Source organism: Mobula hypostoma, chromosome 3, assembly GCF_963921235.1.
Source record: "Mobula hypostoma chromosome 3, sMobHyp1.1, whole genome shotgun sequence".
Taxonomy (NCBI): Eukaryota; Metazoa; Chordata; class Chondrichthyes; order Myliobatiformes; family Myliobatidae; genus Mobula; species Mobula hypostoma.
Window position 1 is genome coordinate 146,345,836 of NC_086099.1, and position 20,822 is coordinate 146,366,657.

Consider the following 20,822-nt stretch of genomic DNA (forward strand, 5'->3'; position numbering starts at 1 on the left):
CTAAACACACTGGGGAATTATTTTTAAAGCTCTGCCTGTAGACAATGAGAAGCCAATATTATTATTCTCTGACCTATCAGCTATACATCCAACCCAGTCCACAAGTCTTTGAGACCAATCATCAATTTGATGCCCTTATATCCAGTCCAACCCACCAATCTATATGCATTGTGCATCCTTCGAACTGATTTCTAATGATGTCCTTAAGGCCTTTAAGATTAAGATGCTCCCCAAGAATTAAAAATATAATTTTATTGGATAAACTCCAATATTATGGACCCCAAACAAAGTACTCTTAAACCATACAACCAGATGAGTAATTTTCAAAGTTTACTTTCATAGTACAGCACAGAAACAGACCCTTCAGCCCATCTAGTCCATGTTGAACCATTTAAACTGCCGATGCCCATTGCTCTGCTCTGGGACCATAGCCCTCCATACCACTACCATCTATGTACCTATCCAAACTTCTTTGAAATATTGAAATCGAGCTCACATACACCACTTGCACCAGCAGTTGTTCCACACTCTCAGAACTTCTGAGTTCCCCACAAACTTTTCACCTTTCACCCTTAACCCAGGACCTCCAGTGGTAGTTCCACCCACTCTCAGTGGAAAAAGCCTGCTAGTATTTACCAAATCTATATCCGTCATAATTTTGTATGCTTCCATTAAATCTCCCCTCAATCTTCTACGTTCCAAGGAATAAAGTTTCAATCATTCCTTGTAACTCAGAGCCACCAGTCCTGGCAACATTCTTATGAATTTTCTCTGTACTCCTTCAACCAGAAGTCCTGGTACACATTCACACCAACTACATAGGTAGGAAAGGTGAGGAGGTCCTGAAGAGAGATTTTAGGGAGCTAGATAGAAACCTGAAAAACAGTAATCTCTGGATTGCTGCCTGTGCCACACACCAGTGTGGGTAAACATTAGATGATTTGGCAGATGAATGCATGGGCTAAGGAACAGGTGCAGGGAGCAGTGGTTCAGATTTATGGATCATTGGTATCTCTTCTGGGGAAGATGAGACCTGTACAAAAGGGATGGGTTACACCTGAATTAGGGGTGGGGGGGGGGCAATATCCTTGCAGGCAGGTTTGCTAGAGCTGTTTGGGAGAGTTTAAAGTGACTTGGCAGGTGGATGGGAACTAGAGAGACAGTGCTGAAGATGAGGTAGTTTGTTGACAAACAGAGGCAGTGCGTAGTGAGCCTGCTAGCAAGGAGAGGCTGATGTTAAGGCAAAGTTGCAGTCAGGATGATTTGCAATGTAAAAGGCAGACAAAATCAAAAAGGGTAAATACAGGACATAAAGTGTTATAATTGAATGCGCACAGTATAAGGAATAAGGTATATGAACTTGTAGCACAGTTACAGATAGGCATATATAATGTTGTGGGCATCACAGAATCATGGTTGAAAGACAATTATAGCTGGGAGCTTAATGTCCAAGGATACAGATAGTGTCAAAAGGACAGGCAGGTAGGCAGAATGGATGGGTTGGCTTTGTTGGTAAAAAATGAAATCAAATCATTAGAAAGAGGTAACATAAGATAGTAAGTTGTTGAATCTTTGTGGGTAGAGCTAAGGAACTGCAAGGGTAAAGAGTTATTATATACTGACCCGCAAACAACAGTAAAGATATGGACAACAAATTACAATGGGAGATAGAAAATGCATGTCAAAAGGGCAATGTTAGAATAGTTATGGGGGATTTCAATATGCAGATAGATTGGGAAATTCAGGTTGACGCTGGATCTCAAGGGAGGAAATTTCTAGAATGCCTACGAGATAGCTTTGTAGAACAGCTTGTGGTTCGGGCCCATTAGGAAATCAGCTATTCTGTAATGGGTGTTGTGCAATGAACTGGAATTGATTAGAGAGCTTAATGTAAAGGAACCCTGAGGGATGAGTAATCATCATATGATTGAATTTATCCAACAATTTAGGAAGGAGAAGCTAAAGACAGATTTATCAGTATTGCAGTGGAGTATCGTGGAACCTATACAGATTACAGAGAAGATGTTTGCTGTCCTCAGGTAAATTCGGGTAGATAAGTCCCCGGGCCTAAAAAGGTCTTCCCTTTGAGCCAGCGGGAGGCAAGTGCAGAAACTGCAGGGGCCCTAGCAGAGACATACAAATCACCCTTATCAACAGGTTTGGAGAATAGCCAAGGTTGTTCTGCTGGTTTTTTTTTCCAAATATTTTTATTGTTTTTTTTAAATAAAGAGAGTATAGTATAAAGGAGGTTTGTGCAGTTCATAACAAATGTATCAAATGTACAATTCACATCTACAAAAGAGATGCAACTACAGTACAAACATGCTTTGGTTGCCTCCCTGCCCTGACCCATCACTCCCAATCCCCACCTCCGAGCCATCATTGCATTAGCAAAACGGGTTAAACAGAACCTTTGTCCCTACAGAGTTGCATTGGTATAGAGAAGGTGTATTTTCCTAATACACAAACTGTTACACGTTTACAAGTCTGGGTCTGTAGAACTTTACCAGGAAATGCTGAAGGTCAGGGATTTATGTGCAGAGGAAAGGAAGAAAGGATGGACCTTTACTTTGGTTGGGAATTCTGAAAATATTCAAGGAAGGGTCCCCACACCTTTTGGAACTTTATGTCCGAGTTGAGAATTGAATAATGGATCTTCTCAAGGTGTAGACTGGACATGATGTCCCTGAGCCACTGAGCGTGGGTGGGCGGGGCAGCATCCCTCCACCTGAGCAAGACTGCGCGCCTGGCCAACAGAGAGGCAAAAGACAGTGTGCGACGTTTAGTGGGATTTAGGTGCACCTCTCCAGAGGTGCCGAAGAGAGCAATCAAAGGGTTAGGTTTAAAATTGTAATTAAGTACTTGGGATAGAGTTTGGAAAATATCTTTCCAGTATTTTTCCAAGCTAGGGCATGTCCAGTACATGTGAATAAGGGAAGCCTCACCCCTTTTGCATTTGTCGCAGCAGGGATTAACATCTGGGTAAATGCGAGATAGTTTAATTTTAGACATATGGGCCCTGTGTACGACCTTGAACTGTAACAAGCAGTGGTAGGCACATAAAGAGGTTGATTTAACTAACTTAACTGAATCCCATACATCATCTGACAGTGAGAAATTTAAATCTTACTCCCAGGCAGCTTTAATTTTGTCAAGGGAGGCTCGCCTCAGGACCGCTAGCTTGTCGCAAATAGTAGATATTAGACCTTTGCACGATGGATTTATGCAAAGAAACATATCAACGACGTTTGTGTCGGGTGCCTCAGGGAAGTTTGATATCAAAGGGCTGATAAAATATCTAATTTGCAAATATCTGAAGAAATGAGTGTTGGGTAGGTTAAACTCTGCGACAGTTGTTCAAATGATGCAAAGCAGTTGTCTATAAAAAGATCTTCCAAGCGCCTGATGCCCTTCCTGTACCAGTCTTGAAATGTTGGATCATGTATCGAAGGCTGGAAGAGATAATTATATAGAACAGGACTTGAAAGAGAGAAGCCAAGGAGACCACTATGCTTTCTGAACTGAGCCCATACTCTCAGGGTGTGCCTGATGTAACAGGATCAGCAATTGATTTAGGCCTAAGAGAAGGGAGTGCAGATCCAAGAAGTGCAGAGATGGAGAAATTCTTAATAGAGTTCAGCTCCATTGTCACCCATATTGGGCAGTCAGATTGGTTGTAAAAATGAGATCAAAAGATGAGACAGCCTATGTTAGCTGCCCAGTAATATAAGTGAAAATTGGGCAAAGCTATGCCCCCAACACTTCTAGATTTTTGAAGATGGATTTTATTCAGTCGGGGACACTTGCCCTTCCACAAGTAGGACGATATGACTGAGTCTAGAGAGTCAAATAAGGCTTTAGGAATGAAAGCTGGTATGGATTGATAAAGGTATAAGAATTTGGGAAGGATGTTCATTTTGACAACATTAATTCAGCCCATCAGGGACATGGAGAAGGGTGACCACTGTGCTTTGTATGATTGAACAAATAAATGAAATTTTCTCCAAAAAACACTTATGTTTCCTTGTTATTGTGACACCAAGGTAAGTAAATTCACTACCTTAAAAGGGAGGTTATGGTTCTATTGTTTGAGAAAGGCTCTACAAATTAACCAGGAAATTATAGGCCAGTTAGCCTGACATCAGTAGTGGGAAAGTTATTGGAATGTATTCTAAAGGACTGGATATACGAGAATTTGGGTAGACTTGGAACTGATTTAAGGATAGTCAGCACGGCTTTGTGCGTGGTAGGTCATATCTAACCAACCTTTTAGAGCTTTTAGACCACAAGACCAAAAGATATAGGAACAGAACTAAGCCATTTATCCCACTGAGTCTGCTCTGCCATTTCATCATGGCTAACCCAATTTTCCTCTCAGCCCCAATCACCTGCCTTCTCCCTGTATCGCTTCATACCCTGACGAACCAAGAATCTATCAACCTCTGCCTTAAATATACATAAAGACTTGGCATCCATAGCTGCCTGCGGCAAAGAATCCTACAGATTCACCACTCACTGGCTAAAGAAATTCCTCCTCATCTCTGTCCTATAAGGATGCCCCCTCTATTCTGAGACTGTGTCCTCTGGTCTTAAACTCCCACACCATAGAAAAGATTCCTTCCCACTCTATCAAGGCCTTTCACGATTCAAGAGGTTTCAATGAGGTCACCCTCATCTCTCTGAATTCCAGTGAATACAGACCCAGAGCCATCAAACGCTCTTCATATGACAAGCCATTCAATCCTGGAATCATGTTTTGTGCACCTCCTTTGAATCCTCTCCAGTTTCAGGGCATCCTTTCTAAGACAAAGGGCCCAAAACTGCTCTCAATACTCCAAGTGAGGCCTCACCAGTGCTTTATAAAGTCGCAACATTACATCCTTGCTTTTATATTCTCATCCTCTTGAAACGAATGCTAACATTACATTCCCTCGCCGCAGACTCAAGATGCAAATTAATCTTTAAGGAATCCTGCACAAGGACTCCCAAGTCCCTTTGCGTCTCAGTTTTTTATATTTTCTCTCCACTTAGAAAGTAGTCAAGCCTTTCATTTCTTCTACCAAAGTGCATGACCATACACTTTTCAACACTGTAGTCCATCTGCAATTTCTTTGCCCATTCTCCTAATCTGTCTAAGTCCTTCTGTAGCCTCTCTACTTCCTCAAAAGTAGCTGCCCCTCCACCTATCTTTATATTGTCTGCAAACAAAGCCATCAATTCCATCACCCAAATCATTGACGTATAAATGTAAAAAGAATCGAACCTGACACACTTCTCTGTGGAACACCACTAGTCACTGGCAGCCAATCTGAAAAGGCTCCCTTTATTCCCACTCTTGCCTCCTGCCAATCAGCCCCTGCTTTATCCATGCTAGAATCCTTCCTGTAATACCATGGGCTCATAGCTTGTCAAGCAGCACATGCGTGGTATCTTGTCGAAGTCCTTCTGAAAATCCAGGTACACAACATCGACCGATTCTCCTTTGTCTATCCTGTTTGCTATTTCTTCAAAGAATTCCAACAGATTTGTCAGGCAAGATTTTCCCTTGAAGAAACCATGCTGACTACCGCCTATTTTATCATATGCCTCCAAGTATCTGAGAGCTCATTCTTAATAATCAACTCCAACATCTTCCCAACCACTGAGGTCAGACTAACAGGCCTATAGTTTTCTTTCTTCTGCCTCTCTCCCTTCTTGAGTGGACAGTGAAGTGACACTTGCAATTTCCCAGTCTTCCGGAAACATTCAGTATCTAGTGATTCTTGGAAGATCATTATTAATGCCTCCACGATCTCTTCAGAAATCTGGGGTGTACCATCTGGTCCAGGTGACTTATCCACCTTCAGACCTTTCAGTTTCCAAAGAACCTTCTCTATAGTAACTTCACACACTCCATGCCCCCTGACACTTGGAATTTCCACTATACTGCTAGTGTTTCTACACTGAAAATTGATGCAAATACTTATTCAGTTCATTCGCTATTTTGTTGTCCCTCATAACTATCTCTCCAACATCATTTTCCAGTGGTCCGATGTCTACTTGCCTCTTCATTTATCTGAAGAAACTTCTCGTATCCTTCTTAATATTATTGGCTAGCTTACTTTTGTATTCCATCTTTACCTCCTTAATGACTTCTTTAGCTGCCTTCTGTGTGTTTCTAAAAGCTTCCAAATCCTCTAATTTCCCAATGAATATTTGCTCTAATATATGAACTCTCTTTGCCTTTTATATTGGCTTTGACACAGTTGGGTCATCTTTCCTTTACAGTACTTCTTTCTCTTTAAGATGTATATATCCTGTGCCTTCCGAATTGTTTCCAGAAGTTCCAGCCATTGTTACTAGATATAAAAAAAGTACGGAGTACAGAGAAAATTTTCAAGGATGTTGCCAGGTCTGTTAGACCTGAGTTCCAAGGAAAGATTAAACAGGTTATGACTTTATTTCTTAGAATGTAGAAGATTGAGAGATTTGATAGAGGCATACAAAATTATGAGGATTATAGATAGGGTAAATGCAAGCAGGCTTTTTCCACTGAGGTTGGTGGACTACAACCTGACATCATGGGTGAAAGTTGAAAAGTTTTAAGGAAAATATGAGAGGAAACTTCTTCCCTCTGAGGGTCCTGGCAGTGTGGAACAACCTGCCAGAACAAGTGGTGCATGCGAGCTCGATTTCAACATCTAGGAGAAGTTTGGATAAGTCTGGCAGGGACCAGCCACACCGAAGGGTCTGTTTCTGTGCCGGATTTTCTAATGACTCTACTATTAGGAAGATGTGAGGGGGAAAAAAATCTCTGGCAACGAGTGAAAGTCCACGTGGTCAGAGATAGAACGTACAAACTACACACTGACAGCAACAGAGAAACAAACCAGATTTTCAGAGCAGTGAGATGGCTGCACTACCTGCAGAAATAGCATGCCATTTGTACAAGCTTGCACAGAGGCTGAAAACATTGAGTGAAACAAATACCAAATGGAGCAATGAAGGGGACCCTCATCCTATGCTTTCTAAACTGATCAGTAACAGATGTAATACCAAGTAGATTTGCTTATCAATTCGACAAACATCCTCTTCCCTCAGGCTGTAAGACTGATAAACACCCTGCTGCAACCAAGATCTTGTTTCTAGAACTGTAATGTTTGCTGTTTAACTGTGCTGTGCACTACATGATTTTAAATTATGTTTTATTTGCTTACTTGTGGAAATAATTTGTTTTATGCACTGTGTCAAATATGCTTTGTAGGTGCAACGTGACCTGGAGGAATGTTGCTTCTTTCAGTTAGAAACGTAGAAGACCTACAGCACAATACAGGCCCTTCAGCCCACAAAGCTGTGCTGAACATGTCCTTAACTGAGAAATTACCTAGGGTTACCCATAGCCCTCTATTTTTCTGAGCTCCATATATCTGTCCAGGAGTCTCTTAAACAACCCTATCGTATCCGCCTCAAACCACTGTCGCCGGCAGCCCATTCCACGCACTCACCACACTCTGCGTAAGAAACTTACCCCGATATCTCCTCTGTACCTACTTCCAAGCACCTTAAAACTGTGCCCTCTCGTGCTAGCCATTTCAGCCCTGGGACAAAGCCTCTGACTATCCACGTGATCAATGCCTCTCATCATCTTAAACAGCTCTATCAGATCACCTCTCATCCTAGAAACAGTTGTACTGTATACATGCACAGTCTGAGGACAACTTACTTGGCTTTCACTACCCTTGCATTTCAACACAGAATGACAAGTGTCCTATGATCTTGCTTGTTTGAAAATTAAAAAATCTACTGCTACATCAGAAATCTAAACTGTTGAAGCTGTTTGGCTTTTTGTGGCTGTACCCCAATTTGTCAAGTAATGTTAATTAAACTCCAGGGCAGGTGGGCAATGCTTTCTGTATACTCATACGAACAAAATGCACACCTCTTCTAATCATTATGTTAACATACACATTTTTTAAAAACTGTATTAGATTACCATTCTACTTGGATGAATCTTAACAGGAATAATTATATTAAATATACTGTATACAGTGCATTTTCACATAACTGCAAAAATAAAACTTAAATATTTCTACAGTTATTTTCACCGAATACCTACTATATCCCTTGTAGCTTCGGGTAAATGTAAGCCATCCAAAGATCCTACTATGGTTTCTTCTGCAACTAATTTGGAAGCCTGGAGAATCTTGACTTTGGCTGCTGTATTTCTGGTGCTGCTGTTCAAAATGCTCAAAGCTGCATTGTTGTATAAGCTAATCCTCTGATTAGTAATCATTTTTCTATTCTCACTCAGCAAATCTTCATATACTGGCTCTGAGAAAGATAATAAAAAACACAAGTTAAAGTAACAAAATATACATTTATAAAAAAGAAATGATAAAGACGGACATACCTTGTAAAATCCAATAAACGTCATTTGTTTCAGCGAGCTTCTCCAGAAGGGGTGTTATTGAAGTAAGGTTGACTTTATACTGTGTGAGAGCTTCCATGCTCCCATTTTGAATTTTAATTGACCACTGTAAGCAAACAAACATTTGTTTGCAATGTAATGCTAACAAGAAAATCTGAAAAATACTCTCCAATTCAATTTAGTGAAAAATTACCGTAGCAGCTCCCACCACAACAATATGTGGCTTCGGTTGGGTACCCTGCAAGGAAAAACAAGAATTATACTTTTTACTGGCATACAAAGTCACATAACCAGACATTAAAAAAGACAAAGTTCTTGTGATATTACGACTCCAAAAGAAACACAATTACAAAAACAGAAATACAATTAAGATCTACTTCAGAAGTTCACTCCAGAACTCAAGAAAAAATGCACAAGTACTTTAAATATTTATTTAATTAACTACAAGTTTGTGAAGATTCAGTCTGACATCTAATAATTTGACAAACTTCCAGAGATGTATAATGGAGAGTATATTGACTGGTAGCATCAATGCCTGGTATGGAAACACCAATGTCCTTGAACTGAAAAGCCTATAAAAAAATAGTGGATACAGTTCAGTCCATCATGGGTAAAGCCTCTCCACCATTCAGCTTATCTACATAGAGCATTGTTGCAGGATAGCAGCATCCATCATTAAAGACCCTCACAACCCAGTCCATGCTCACTTCTCACTGATGCCATCAGGAAGGAGCTGCAGGAGCCTCAGGACCTACTCCAGCAGGTTCAAGAACAGTTATTACACCTCAACCATCATACTACTGAACCAGTGGGGATAACCTCACTCACCTCCTCACTGAACTGTTCCCACAACTTGTGGACTCACTTTCAAGGATTCTTCATCTCATGCTATCAATATTTATTGCTATTTATTTATTATTGTTATTTCTTTTGTGGCTATGACAGCACAGCGGTTAGCATGATGCTAATACATCTCGGGGCACTCCAGAGTTCAAAGTTCAATTCTGGTGTCATTCTGTAGGCAGCCTCTATACATCCTCCCCATGGGCTTTCTCTGGGACCTCAAATTTCCTCCCGCGGTCCAAAGATGCCTGGTAGGTTAACTGGTCACCGTAAATAGTCCCATGATAAGGTTAGGGCTAATCGGGTTTGTTGGGGGTTGCTCTGGCAGTGTGGCTCAAAAGAACTGGAAGGGCCTATTCCACACTGTCTCACTAAATAAACAAATAGATAAACTTGCACAGTTTAGTGTCTTGTGCACATTGGCTGTTTGTTCGTCCTGTTGGGTGTGGTCTTTCATTGATTCTATTATGTTTCTAAGATTTATTGTGCATGCCCACAAGAAAACACACCTCAGGGTTACAATTATATACTTTGATAATAAATTTGCTTTGAACTTGCACTTTTAAGTTTCAGAACTTAAACTTTAGATTATTCATTTAACACCAATATTTGAAAAAGCAAACACACTAAAATCTCGTTATCTTTTTACTACAGATTTATAGCAGTTATTTTGATATTGATTACTTTTTATTTGCTATTTTATCAAATCACACAAGTTCCTGCTGGGTTTATTCTCACAACTGGTTCATGGTAAAAAAAAATTGCTGCAATATTGCAAAGCATGAATATACAGTAATGTGTGACAGTGCATTCATCATGCATGTATTACTGCACTTTTATTTTCCACAGTTACTCAGATATTATGGAGCTTACAGACATCAGTATTAGTTGCTATCTTATGAATAAAATCCATCCTGTACACAGCCTGTAAAAAGATAAGGTTATTCAAACGAAAAACTTTCATGCATTTAATTGATGAGAAATTTATTAAAACATGCCCTTAATTCTAAATCAGCATAAATACTTTTACAATTCTATTAAATATTTAGCCTTAAATCCAGTTTACATATTTTCACCAAAAACACTATCTAGAAACAATATTCAAAAGATAAACTCTTTAAAATCAAGATTTAATTTTTAGGTGGATTATAGGTGATTATTGACATTGATTTTTAAAAATTTTATTCCTCTTGCATTTAAAGAAGTGATATGTCATGCCTCAATGAGTTCTGACCAGTAGTTTTAACATCAACCAGAAAGAAGTGTTTTGAGAGATAGGTAATGGCCCACATCACTGCCGGCCTCCCATACAGTTTAGACACCTGCAATTTATATACAGGAACAACATAGAGGATGCCATTTCCCTTGCCTTCCAGTGCCTTGTAGAAGTATTCAGCTCCTACCCCTTTGTTCACATTAAATGAATAATACAAGCAGGCATTTTGATCAATTTAACCGAGGATTTCTATTTGTGGATCACATGTTCCTTTTTCACAGTAGAGCCCAAAAACTACAGAAAAAATTGTAAACCATGAAAAATTATTAATTCAGAAACTGAAACAGTGGTTCAAAAGTATTCAGCTGAACCACCTCTCGCAGCTAATACAACCAGTAGCCTTTTTGGATTAGTCTCTACTAGCTTTGTATAATGCAAAAGAGCAAGATTTGCCCATTCCTCCTTGCTAAATTTCTGAAGCAGTGCCAGGTTATTTGGGGAGCAGTGGTGGACAGCAATCTTGAGGTTTTGCCAGAGATGTCCGATTGGTCAGGATTCTGACTAACCACTCAAGGTTATCAATTTTCTTCATTTGAAGCCACTCCGTAGTGTTAACTGGCTGACATGCATTTAGTAAAATCCCTGGTTGTAATACTCATTTATGTAGACAAAGGGTTGGGGACTGAATACTTTTACAAAGCACTGTACATACCTCAACAATATAAGTACTGTATTAAGACATTACTCATTGAGTAACAGCCTAGCGGTAACAGCGTAAGAGGCTACAGACAGTAAGGTCAAAGTAGGAGTGAAATCGTAAGCAACAGGCAGCTGGAAGCTTTGGGTTATTCCTGCACTGAACTACAAAACAATTGCCCAGTGTGCATTTGGTTTCTCCACTGTAAAGACAACCAACAGTAAACTCCACACACCAGAGTGCAAGTACAAATGAATAGCTGTTACACAAGTCTGATGCCTCACAAATTCATACAGCTAACAGAGGTAAATTAATTATAGAAGACTAAAGGTTTCTGAAAAATATATGCATAACTAATTTTTTAATCATTTTTCAGAATTGCCAATTGCACAGAATTTATAACTGGGCAACTGAAAGACTGCTGTATGTTTATTCCAAGGAATGGTAATGAAGTGCTGCAAACGATAATAGAGAGTCAGTGGAATGAAGGGGGTGGGGAAAATCTCCCTCTCTGTGATTAATAGAAAAAAAAGCATAGAATAAAAACATGCAACAATACAACAGTCACATTAGTAACATGATGTACAGCTGCATGTTCATAGAAAAAACAGACAAGGAAGCCAATTACGGGATTTTGCTTAACAAACATTTGGAAAAAACCCATGACCCAGAGACAAATGCATCCTACTATCAAAAGAATTGCTATTACCTTTTCAATATTGGATGCCTGCATGTCTTATGGATTGCACAGTACCATGCAATGAAACTGGGCACTGTCAAGGAAAATGAGAAGTTTGTATGTGTAATTAAGATGCAGCATCCAATGAGTGAATAGAAAGAATATTAAAGATTGGACATATTAGAGGAAATTATAGGAAGATACTATTGCTACACTAGAATAAATGAGAAGGCCCAGGAAATGGAGGAATGAAGGAACAAGGGTACGTGAATATCAACATGTAAATTAGTAATGTAATTAATGAGTTGTGAAAAACCAGAACCTTCAGGTATTTGCCATGGTACATTTACTGCAACAGGTAGGTAATGTAGAAAACTGAAAGACTAGCTATTTTCTCAACAAGTAGTATTCATCTCTTGAAACATTTTGCACAGTTCTCATAATAATCTTGATCATATTTTCCTTGCAGGTTATTTCATTTTTTAAAAATATCAATAAATATAAATAGCATTGAACATTTTTAAAACAGACCTTAGTCCAGGCCTTAAAACAGTCCTTCATGGAGTTGTTTACCTCTGGGTACCACAGGAAATCCTGTATTGAAAAAAAGTACAAACACTAAGCAAAATGGGTTTTACCCTTTAACAATTTGGGCTACGTGGCAAGATTATGAAAAGTAGCAGCTTGAATAGATTAAGCCAAACCATGAATAAGGACAAAAGCTGGAAAGCAGGTGGGACATTATTCATATTCTATGTTTGCCCTTGATTCATACACATTTTATAGTGATATCACTAGAAACAACAGGAGCAAAGATACTAATGTTCATTCTCTCTTCCTAATTTGGAACAACGAGACCAACTGCAACCCTCAGAGCCTAGTAATAATCAGCTAAAGTGAAGGAAACAGATCAATTGAAAATCAATTGTATTCTGTGCAGCTAAGTAAATATACTCACTATATTTACTCACAGATTATGGGGAGTCAAGGAGGTCGATCTCATCTGGTCCCTCAATACCACCTCTTTAGTCAAGACAGCGTCCCCACTTCCTGAGGGGATTGAGGCAAGTGAGACCGCCCCCCCATTCCAACCAATTTTTACAGAAGCAAGCACCGTTGAGTGAGTCCTGACCAGCTGCATCTCCATCTATTACAGGAATTGCAAGTTATCTGACTAAAATACCCTACAAAGGATTACGAAGACTGCTGAGAGGATCATCTGGGTATCTCTTCCACCCATCCGATGTTTTATTAGGAGCACTGCATACGCAGGGCCCTTAGTGTTGTCAAGGATCCCTTCCATCTGTCCAACAATCTCTTTGACCCACCCCCCCCCCCCACCTACCATCAATGAGGCCTGGCTTCAACGCACAAGCCTAAAGGTAAAGGTGGCAAGAATACAAGTGCAGTAGTAAATGGAGTGCACTTGGGGAAGACCTGGACTATATAATAGAGATAAAAACAGTCACATTACTGATGTTGTGCATGTGTTGCCCCAAACTCATTTAACTGTCAATATGAAAAGCCTAGTTCAGTTTCAGACAAATAACAGGGAGAAAGATGGAATTTGCTAGCTAGGAAATAATAGTTCGTGAGAGCTTTTCTTCACAAAAGAATAAAGCAATCAGAAGGATACAGTGATTGTTCATATCAAAGACAACCCAGAGTTGAAAAGAACAAGGATGGATAGAATCATGACCACAGCTTTTGACAGCTTATTTTGACAGCTTTTTTGGCATGGTACCTATTTAGGATATTTATTTGGAGGGATTTAAACTAGGAACCTCAAAAAAGGTTTGCACAAATTTGTAGGCTTCAAGAACCTGAGAGCAATTTGAGCTTAGAAAGGGGGCAATAGTTTGCAAGGACAGGGAGGCACTAAAGTGCTTTTTGAATGGAGGGGTTGATTATGACTGATTTGTAGGATCAGGGCATGGTACCTAATGAGAGAGCAGCTACAAAGAGCAGAAATTAAACTGGATGGTCAGCAGTTTACTGGGAATAAGGCTAAGACAGCATGAGATGTTTTTCACAGACAAGCTCAGTAGGGCAAGAAGAGGGGACGTAGGGAAACAGTCTAGACATCCAAGAAGAATGCAAACTTATTGATCGAAACAGTGGGGGATGTAGGAATTATAGACAGAAAACTATCGCTGACTTCATAAAATTGCTAACCCACTCACCAGATTTTATCTAACGACAGCATTAGGACATAGAAGAAATACTGGGACTTACAACTTTCAATGAACTACTTCCATCTTCAAAGGAAATATTTTCATGCTGTGAAAGCAAAATAAGCAATTGAAATTTAAACAATGATATTCACATGAACAGTAAACTTTTAACAGTTTCAAAACCATCAAAACTCCTGATTCTATACCCATTAGAAAGTTAATGTTCTCCAACCACCCCCACGCCCCCACTTCTGATGCTGAGACCAAGACTTGATCCACCTTCAATTCTCATTCAAGACGATTTTACATCTACTGCACAGAGGACAAGGTCTTGTTCATTTGGTGATACTGAAGTAGAAGACAACTTATCAACGGCATATGAAGAACTCTGAACCTTTTATTATCATGAATATACAGCAGATTCAATTGTAAATAGAACTATGAAAGCCAAATTTTAATTTGTGGTGTTTAGCTAAGCAAACTACATATGAAAAAATTTCAGCTAAATTTTGCACATTACTATTCTCTTGCAATATTCCTATACACTATATATCTGTCCATTGTTAACTCAAATCTAAGTGTGCTGTGGTTAAATTAACTAATTTTGAAGCACAGACATCTGGAACATAAAGAAATATAGAAATTTTTTCTTCTAGCTTTCCCATCACACCCACCAACCCACATACACAAAAGAATCCCAAAGAGTTGCTGGTAGAGAAATAAATGTCCTTAGCAGGCTCTCAATACTTTACTGTAAGGAAAACCAGTATCTTATCCAAATGTTTCATGAAGGGACTGAATACATCAACCTTATGTGTTGAACAATGATACTGCTGGCCTGTTCCTAACACTCCACGATACAGAAAAATTGTATCTTAATGATGAGTACATAAAACCCATCTTGAATGAAGACAAAAGACAATATAAGTGCAGCAAAATTCTAAAATGTCAATCACTTAAGGAGAAAATTAATGCTTTAGGTTGCAGTCAGGAACAAAATGTTATTTAAAATTCATTTTGCTACCTTATCTGTTACTTTAACAAGAAAGAAACATGGCAATTGAAGCATGTTTCCTTAGACAACTTACTTTACTTTCTGCTCTTAGGCTTTGTAAGTTACTGGTAACAGCACCTGCAATACTCACTTCTAATTATCCCCAAAGGGATAACCTAAACAACTGCAAGCTTTGTGATAGAGTTTAAACAGGGAATCCCAGATTAATCCAACAATGGAGAACAATTTGCTAAATAAATATACATGTTATTTAAACAACCAATGCTTATAAACTCTCATTTGGCCCCCCAAATCTGAAGTGATCCTAATAAACTTAAGCATAGAGTGTACTTGACTTTTACTTGCTGGGGAAATTGTGAACTTCAAATTTCTGTCACACCTAAGAACTAATTCACAAAAGTTCCAAGATTTTTGCTTTGCCATATGTTATCAATATTTCTTTTCACTCCGAAATCTATGACAGCAAACTCAGCATAAACAATCAAAATGCTGAAGAGATGTGATTTGGGGAGAAAGTGACAACACAATAAAGTAGGCCAAGAAGAAAAAAACAAATTAAAAACAGAAAATACTGAGAACATAATTAATTCACCCTATTCTTTTTTGTGAATAAGAAATGGAGGTTTTTGAAGTACACATACTGTTGATGCTGGATGTTGTGTGGTTAGATTTCCCAACTGTCTTGGAGAGAGCACTGCCTAGCTAACAAGAAATATAAAACAGACACAAATGGGTATTTTTTCGCCCTGGTGAAAGTCGTGAAACACAGGAAATAATGTTGGGGCCACAACTTTTTTACAATTTACATAAATGAATATAGGCAAAAATTATGGTTACTAATTTGCTTTAGAATGAAAATGGATAGAGACGTAACATTTTGAAAAGAATTTCAAGTTCACTGTCATTCAGCAGCAAACATGTATACATATAGAGAATCAGGTTTATTATCACCAACATGTCATGAAATTTGTTAACTTAGCAGCAGCAGTACAATACATGTTAATATAGAAAGGAGAAAAAAAATAAGTAAATCAGTTACCACAAGTATATATGCTCAGACCTCACACAGCACTGATTCATTACAACAGTTATTCAATTCTTTATTGAAATTCTTAAATATGACAAGTTCATTCTAAACAACACTTCCCAAGAGTGGCTGCCATTGCAGTAAACATTCGATCAGCCAATGAGCATGCTTTACATACGCTCTGAGCCACTCACAGCCAATCATGTATCAGGTCACACACTGTCTCCCTGCGTTCTTGCTCCCTGCCAATTTATTCAATTTCTTTCACCTATGATATCTGGGAATGGCCTACAACTTTTAGTGAGGGTAGTACATCCAAGCTGTTTAGGAAAAGCATTAACATGGATGTGAAACTGCAAGTGATTTGGTATTTGGATGCTGGTGAACGTTGGGTTGATATTGGCACCTTTGAAATTTGCAATATTCAACGATAAAAGCACACACAGCCTGGTCCCTCCTCTACTTTCCGAAGTGTAAGCGTGGAATAGGATGGTAGGCATTCTTGATGGTGGTGTAACAGTGGTTCAGTGTGTTGTTTCCTCTGGTACTAAAAGTGATTTGTTGATGGTAATTATTTGTGTCTTTTTCAAGCAGGCCTGGTTAAAATCACCCAAAATGATGGTGAAGACTTCAGGGTGTGTTCTTTCATGCATGTCGACCCCATTACTCAGATCATCTTGAGCCTTTTTTTTTTACCATAAGCCAGAAGTGACATGTACACCACTACCAAAATGAACATAGAAATCTCCTGCAGCAGATAAAATGGATGGCACTTAATTGCAAGATATTCCAGGTCTAGTGAGCAGAATTGGGATAACACTAATAAATTTGTGCACCAAGAGCTGTTGATCATAAGACATGCACCTTCACCTCTGCTTTTGAGACTCCACTTTCCTATCCTGACAGTGTATAGTGAACCCATCAATTTGAATCACCATGTCTGGTATGGAAGGGGTTAACCAGGATTTGTGAAACAAAAGGGTGCAAGTGGTCCTAATGTCTCTCTGATACAGCACCCTAGCTCTGAGATCTTTGATTTTATTTACTAGGGACTGTACATTTGCCAGTAAGGTAGTTGGTACTGGGAGTCGAAAACCCTATTTTCTTAAACGCAGCTGGATCTCTGACTGGCAGCAAGGGCTCCAGCTAGAAGTACAGCCACAATTGGCATTATTTCTATCAGTTTTAAGCAGTAATAGATTATTCAATTGCATTAAGAGATCTTCATTAATTGTACATTCCTTGAAAGCAGTTGCGATTCTCAGCTGTATCAGGCTGAAATGGGAATACTTAATTGTATCTATTGAGCTGTGCTGCATGAGATCGCCTTCAAGGCGTCCCAGAAGCCAAAGGAAACAACAAGGACCAAGATGCAAAACACAGTACATATATCACATATGGCACTTAAGATATTAACAGTTAAGAAGTATTATGTTGATATATAAGTTGACATGAAGTCCATATAAAACACATAGTTAAATACACAACAGTTCTAATGCTGTCATAAATCATGTGAGCTGGGTAGTAACAGGGTGTTCAGAAGTCTCACAGCCTGGGGTAAGAAGCTGTTACCCAGCCTAACAGTCCTTGTTCTTATACTGCAGCAACTTCAACCTGACAGTAGGAGGTCAGAGAGACTGTGGGACAGATGGGAGGGGTCCTTAACAATGCTGAGGGCATTGTCAAGAAGAGATATAGTGTTTAAGTGATTGGGCTAAAAATCCAGCAATTAAAGTATAATGGGGTAAATATGAAATTGTGTATTTTGACAGGAAAAACAAAATCCTATTTTCTACATGGTGAGAATCTGAGATGCAATGGGATCTAAATCCCCACTGTTTTATTCATATAAAGCTAATGTGCATGTAAAGCACTAAGGTCTAGCAGAATGTTAATTTTTTGAGAAATTGGACATTAGTTGATGGAATTCTGCATCAGGTAAAACCACATCCAGAAAACCGGATAGAACTGATCTCCTTATTTAAGGAACAATGTTAATTCACAGGAAGTAGTTCACAGAAAATATACTAGACCTTTACATGGAAAGATGGGGTTTTGTTATGGAGAAAAATTAGATAGCATGGGCTTGTGTTCGCTGGAGATTAGAAGACTGAGAGAGGACTTCTGTGAAACACTAAGTCCTGAAGGATCTTAACCGGGCAGATGTGGAGATGATATTCATGTGAAAATCTGGAACTAAGAATCAGTGTTTAAGGATAAGGAGTCTCACATTTAAGATAGAGAAGAGTCATTATTTTCTCTCAAAGAGGGTCTCAAGTTTTTGGAACTCTTTTTCAAAAGGCAGCATGAGCAGAAATTTTAAACATTTTTAAAGCAGCCGTTGATAGATTCTTAACAAACAGTCAAGATGGCACCTGCGAACAACACTTCCACAGTCGACATCTTCTGGATTGACCATGAAACCATTTATTTCACTTTTGTTTTTCATCTAGACTGTTAGAGCCTGTGATTAGCAGTTTGGAGATCGTTTGGGTGCTTCAGCGCTCTGCAGTCTCTGTAGGATTCCAGGAGGCAGAGGCAGCCAGCGCGAACCTTGTGGTGAGGGGACTGCAGGAAGGAGCACGAGCTGAATTTCAACTCCGTTTCGCCAATTAAAGTGAGGAGGGACATTGAAACATCAAGGCGAATACAGAGGGTGAGCATCAGCTGCCGGCCTTTTGATCGCTGGTGGGATTGCTCTGCTGTCAGAGAGGGGAAGAGGCTGCCGCTGTGCCTAAAGAATGTTACCCAGGTTTTCTGCATCTTGGATATGGATGTGAATATGGACTTGGACTATAGGCTTCTTTTCAGTCTTACAGCTTTTTATATATATTCCCTATTTTTTGTCCAATCTTCCTTGTTTTTATTGTGCGTGGGGAGGGGGATTTGAGGGGTCGATAATTGTGCTGCATTTTTTTTCTTTCTTGGTCTTGTGCCTACCTGGAGACGAAGAATTTCAGAAGCTGTATACTTTGATAATAAATGAACCTTTGAACAAGCAAAGGTGAAAGAGGAAGCAGAGATGACGGTGTTATCAGATCCGATTATTAAATGTTGGAACATGCTTGAAGGACTGAGTGGTTTAATCCTGCTCTGAATTCATAAGAATAAATCTAGTTCATATAAAGCTGCAATTAATGTAGACACATAAGGCATTGGTGAGGAATGACTGCTTTTCGAATCCGTTTCTAAAAATTGACACCTTTCCTAAATAGCAAGTATAGTGTAGATTCACAAGCTTGGTTCCTCGAAGGTGGTTTTGTTGAATGAAAACGATTGTGTAGACTCAACTCATATTTTCCAGAATTCAGAAGAATGAAATGTGATGTTGAAAATTAGAAAATACTTATGGGGCTCAACAGGGTGCTTGCAAGGAGACTGAGGAGTCTAGAACTAGAGGGTTCTAGATAAGGAGGTATTTTTTCACACACAGAATGTGGAATCCTTTACGCAGATTGCTGTAGAGTTCAGTCAATGTTATCATTCAAAACAGAGCAAAAGATTTCTGAATATTAAGGGAATTAAGTGATATAAGGATGATAAAGAAAAATGCCATTTAGGACTGATTCTTCAACCTCAATCTGGCAAATGGCTGAATGGACTTAAAGCAAGAGATGACTAACTCATCTTGCTCTCAACTCTTCTGCTTTGAAGCAAATGATCCATGGGAGTAGAGAATAAGCAAGTGCCTATGAAATCTTTTAGAAAGATAAATGATTTATAAGTATAAAGAATTGGAGAAGGGAGAAAACATTGTAGAAAGGGTGGAGCGGCATTAGTTGGATAAAAGGAACATCGCTGATTGGGTGAGACAGAACTGCTGAGGTAATAATCTGTTAAGTACTAATCTGTCAACCAGATGGCTAAACAGTTACTGCCTCAGCTGCTAGACAGTTCCTAGAACCTTAATCCGTATTTCACAGATTTTATAGGACTTCTTATTTGCTTTCTTTATAACTGCACTTACAACCAGAAGGCTTTATCAACAACTTGTCACCATGCCAAGTTATCCTTCCCTATAAGAGACATTACCTTTGTTCTACCTATCCCTCCCTCCCAAGCCTATTATGTAACTTAAAACTAACTTGTTTGCTGTTCCTCCTGATTCTGACAAACTATCAACTGCCCGTCTTTCTACAAATGTTGTCTCCACGACTATCACACAGTAGTATTCACATCTAATGCAATGAAGTGCTTCGAGAGGTTGATCATGGTCAAAATCAACTCCTGCCTAAGCACGGACCTGGACCCTCTGCAATTTGACTCTCACCAAATGCCGATTGACTACAGCTCAGTGATCAACACAATCAAAGTTCAATATAAATTTATTATTAAAGTACATGTAATGTCAACATATACAACCCCAGGATTCATTTTCTTGTGGGCATATTCAATAAAACTATAAAATAATAACCATAACAGAACCAATGAAAGTCTTCCCAATCAGGGCGTTCAACCAAAGTAAAGATGACAACAAACAGTGCAAATACAAAAAGAAGAATTAATGAGAATAAGCTTCGGTAACATAAGATGAAACGTCCTTGAAAGCGAGTTCACTGGTTGTGTGAACATTTCAATGATGGGTCGAGTGAAGTTGAGTGGCTATCCCTTTTGGTTCAAGAACCCGTTGGTTGAGGGATAATAACGATTCCTGAACCTGGTGGTGTGAGTCCTGAGGTTCTTGTACCCTCTTTATGATGGCAGTAGCGAAAAGAGAGCACGTACTGGGTGGTGAGGGACCCTGATGATGGATGCTGCTTTCCT

At 39.1% G+C, this 20,822-nt stretch overlaps 1 protein-coding gene across 3 annotated transcripts in view; it reads right to left on the reverse strand.

Annotated features, from left to right (window-relative positions):
- The window catches only part of casd1 (CAS1 domain containing 1), a 128,018-nt gene that overhangs the window by 26,859 nt on the left and 80,337 nt on the right, over positions 1 to 20,822 (reverse strand). For all 3 annotated transcript variants that reach the window (XM_063043826.1, XM_063043827.1, XM_063043825.1), the window contains 5 exons: positions 14,078 to 14,122; positions 12,374 to 12,436; positions 8,601 to 8,645; positions 8,390 to 8,513; positions 8,096 to 8,310 (listed from right to left, as the gene is read on the reverse strand). In XM_063043826.1, coding sequence (XP_062899896.1) covers positions 8,096 to 8,310; positions 8,390 to 8,513; positions 8,601 to 8,645; positions 12,374 to 12,436; positions 14,078 to 14,122 — 492 coding nt within the window. The remainder of the gene's footprint in view (positions 1 to 8,095; positions 8,311 to 8,389; positions 8,514 to 8,600; positions 8,646 to 12,373; positions 12,437 to 14,077; positions 14,123 to 20,822) is intronic.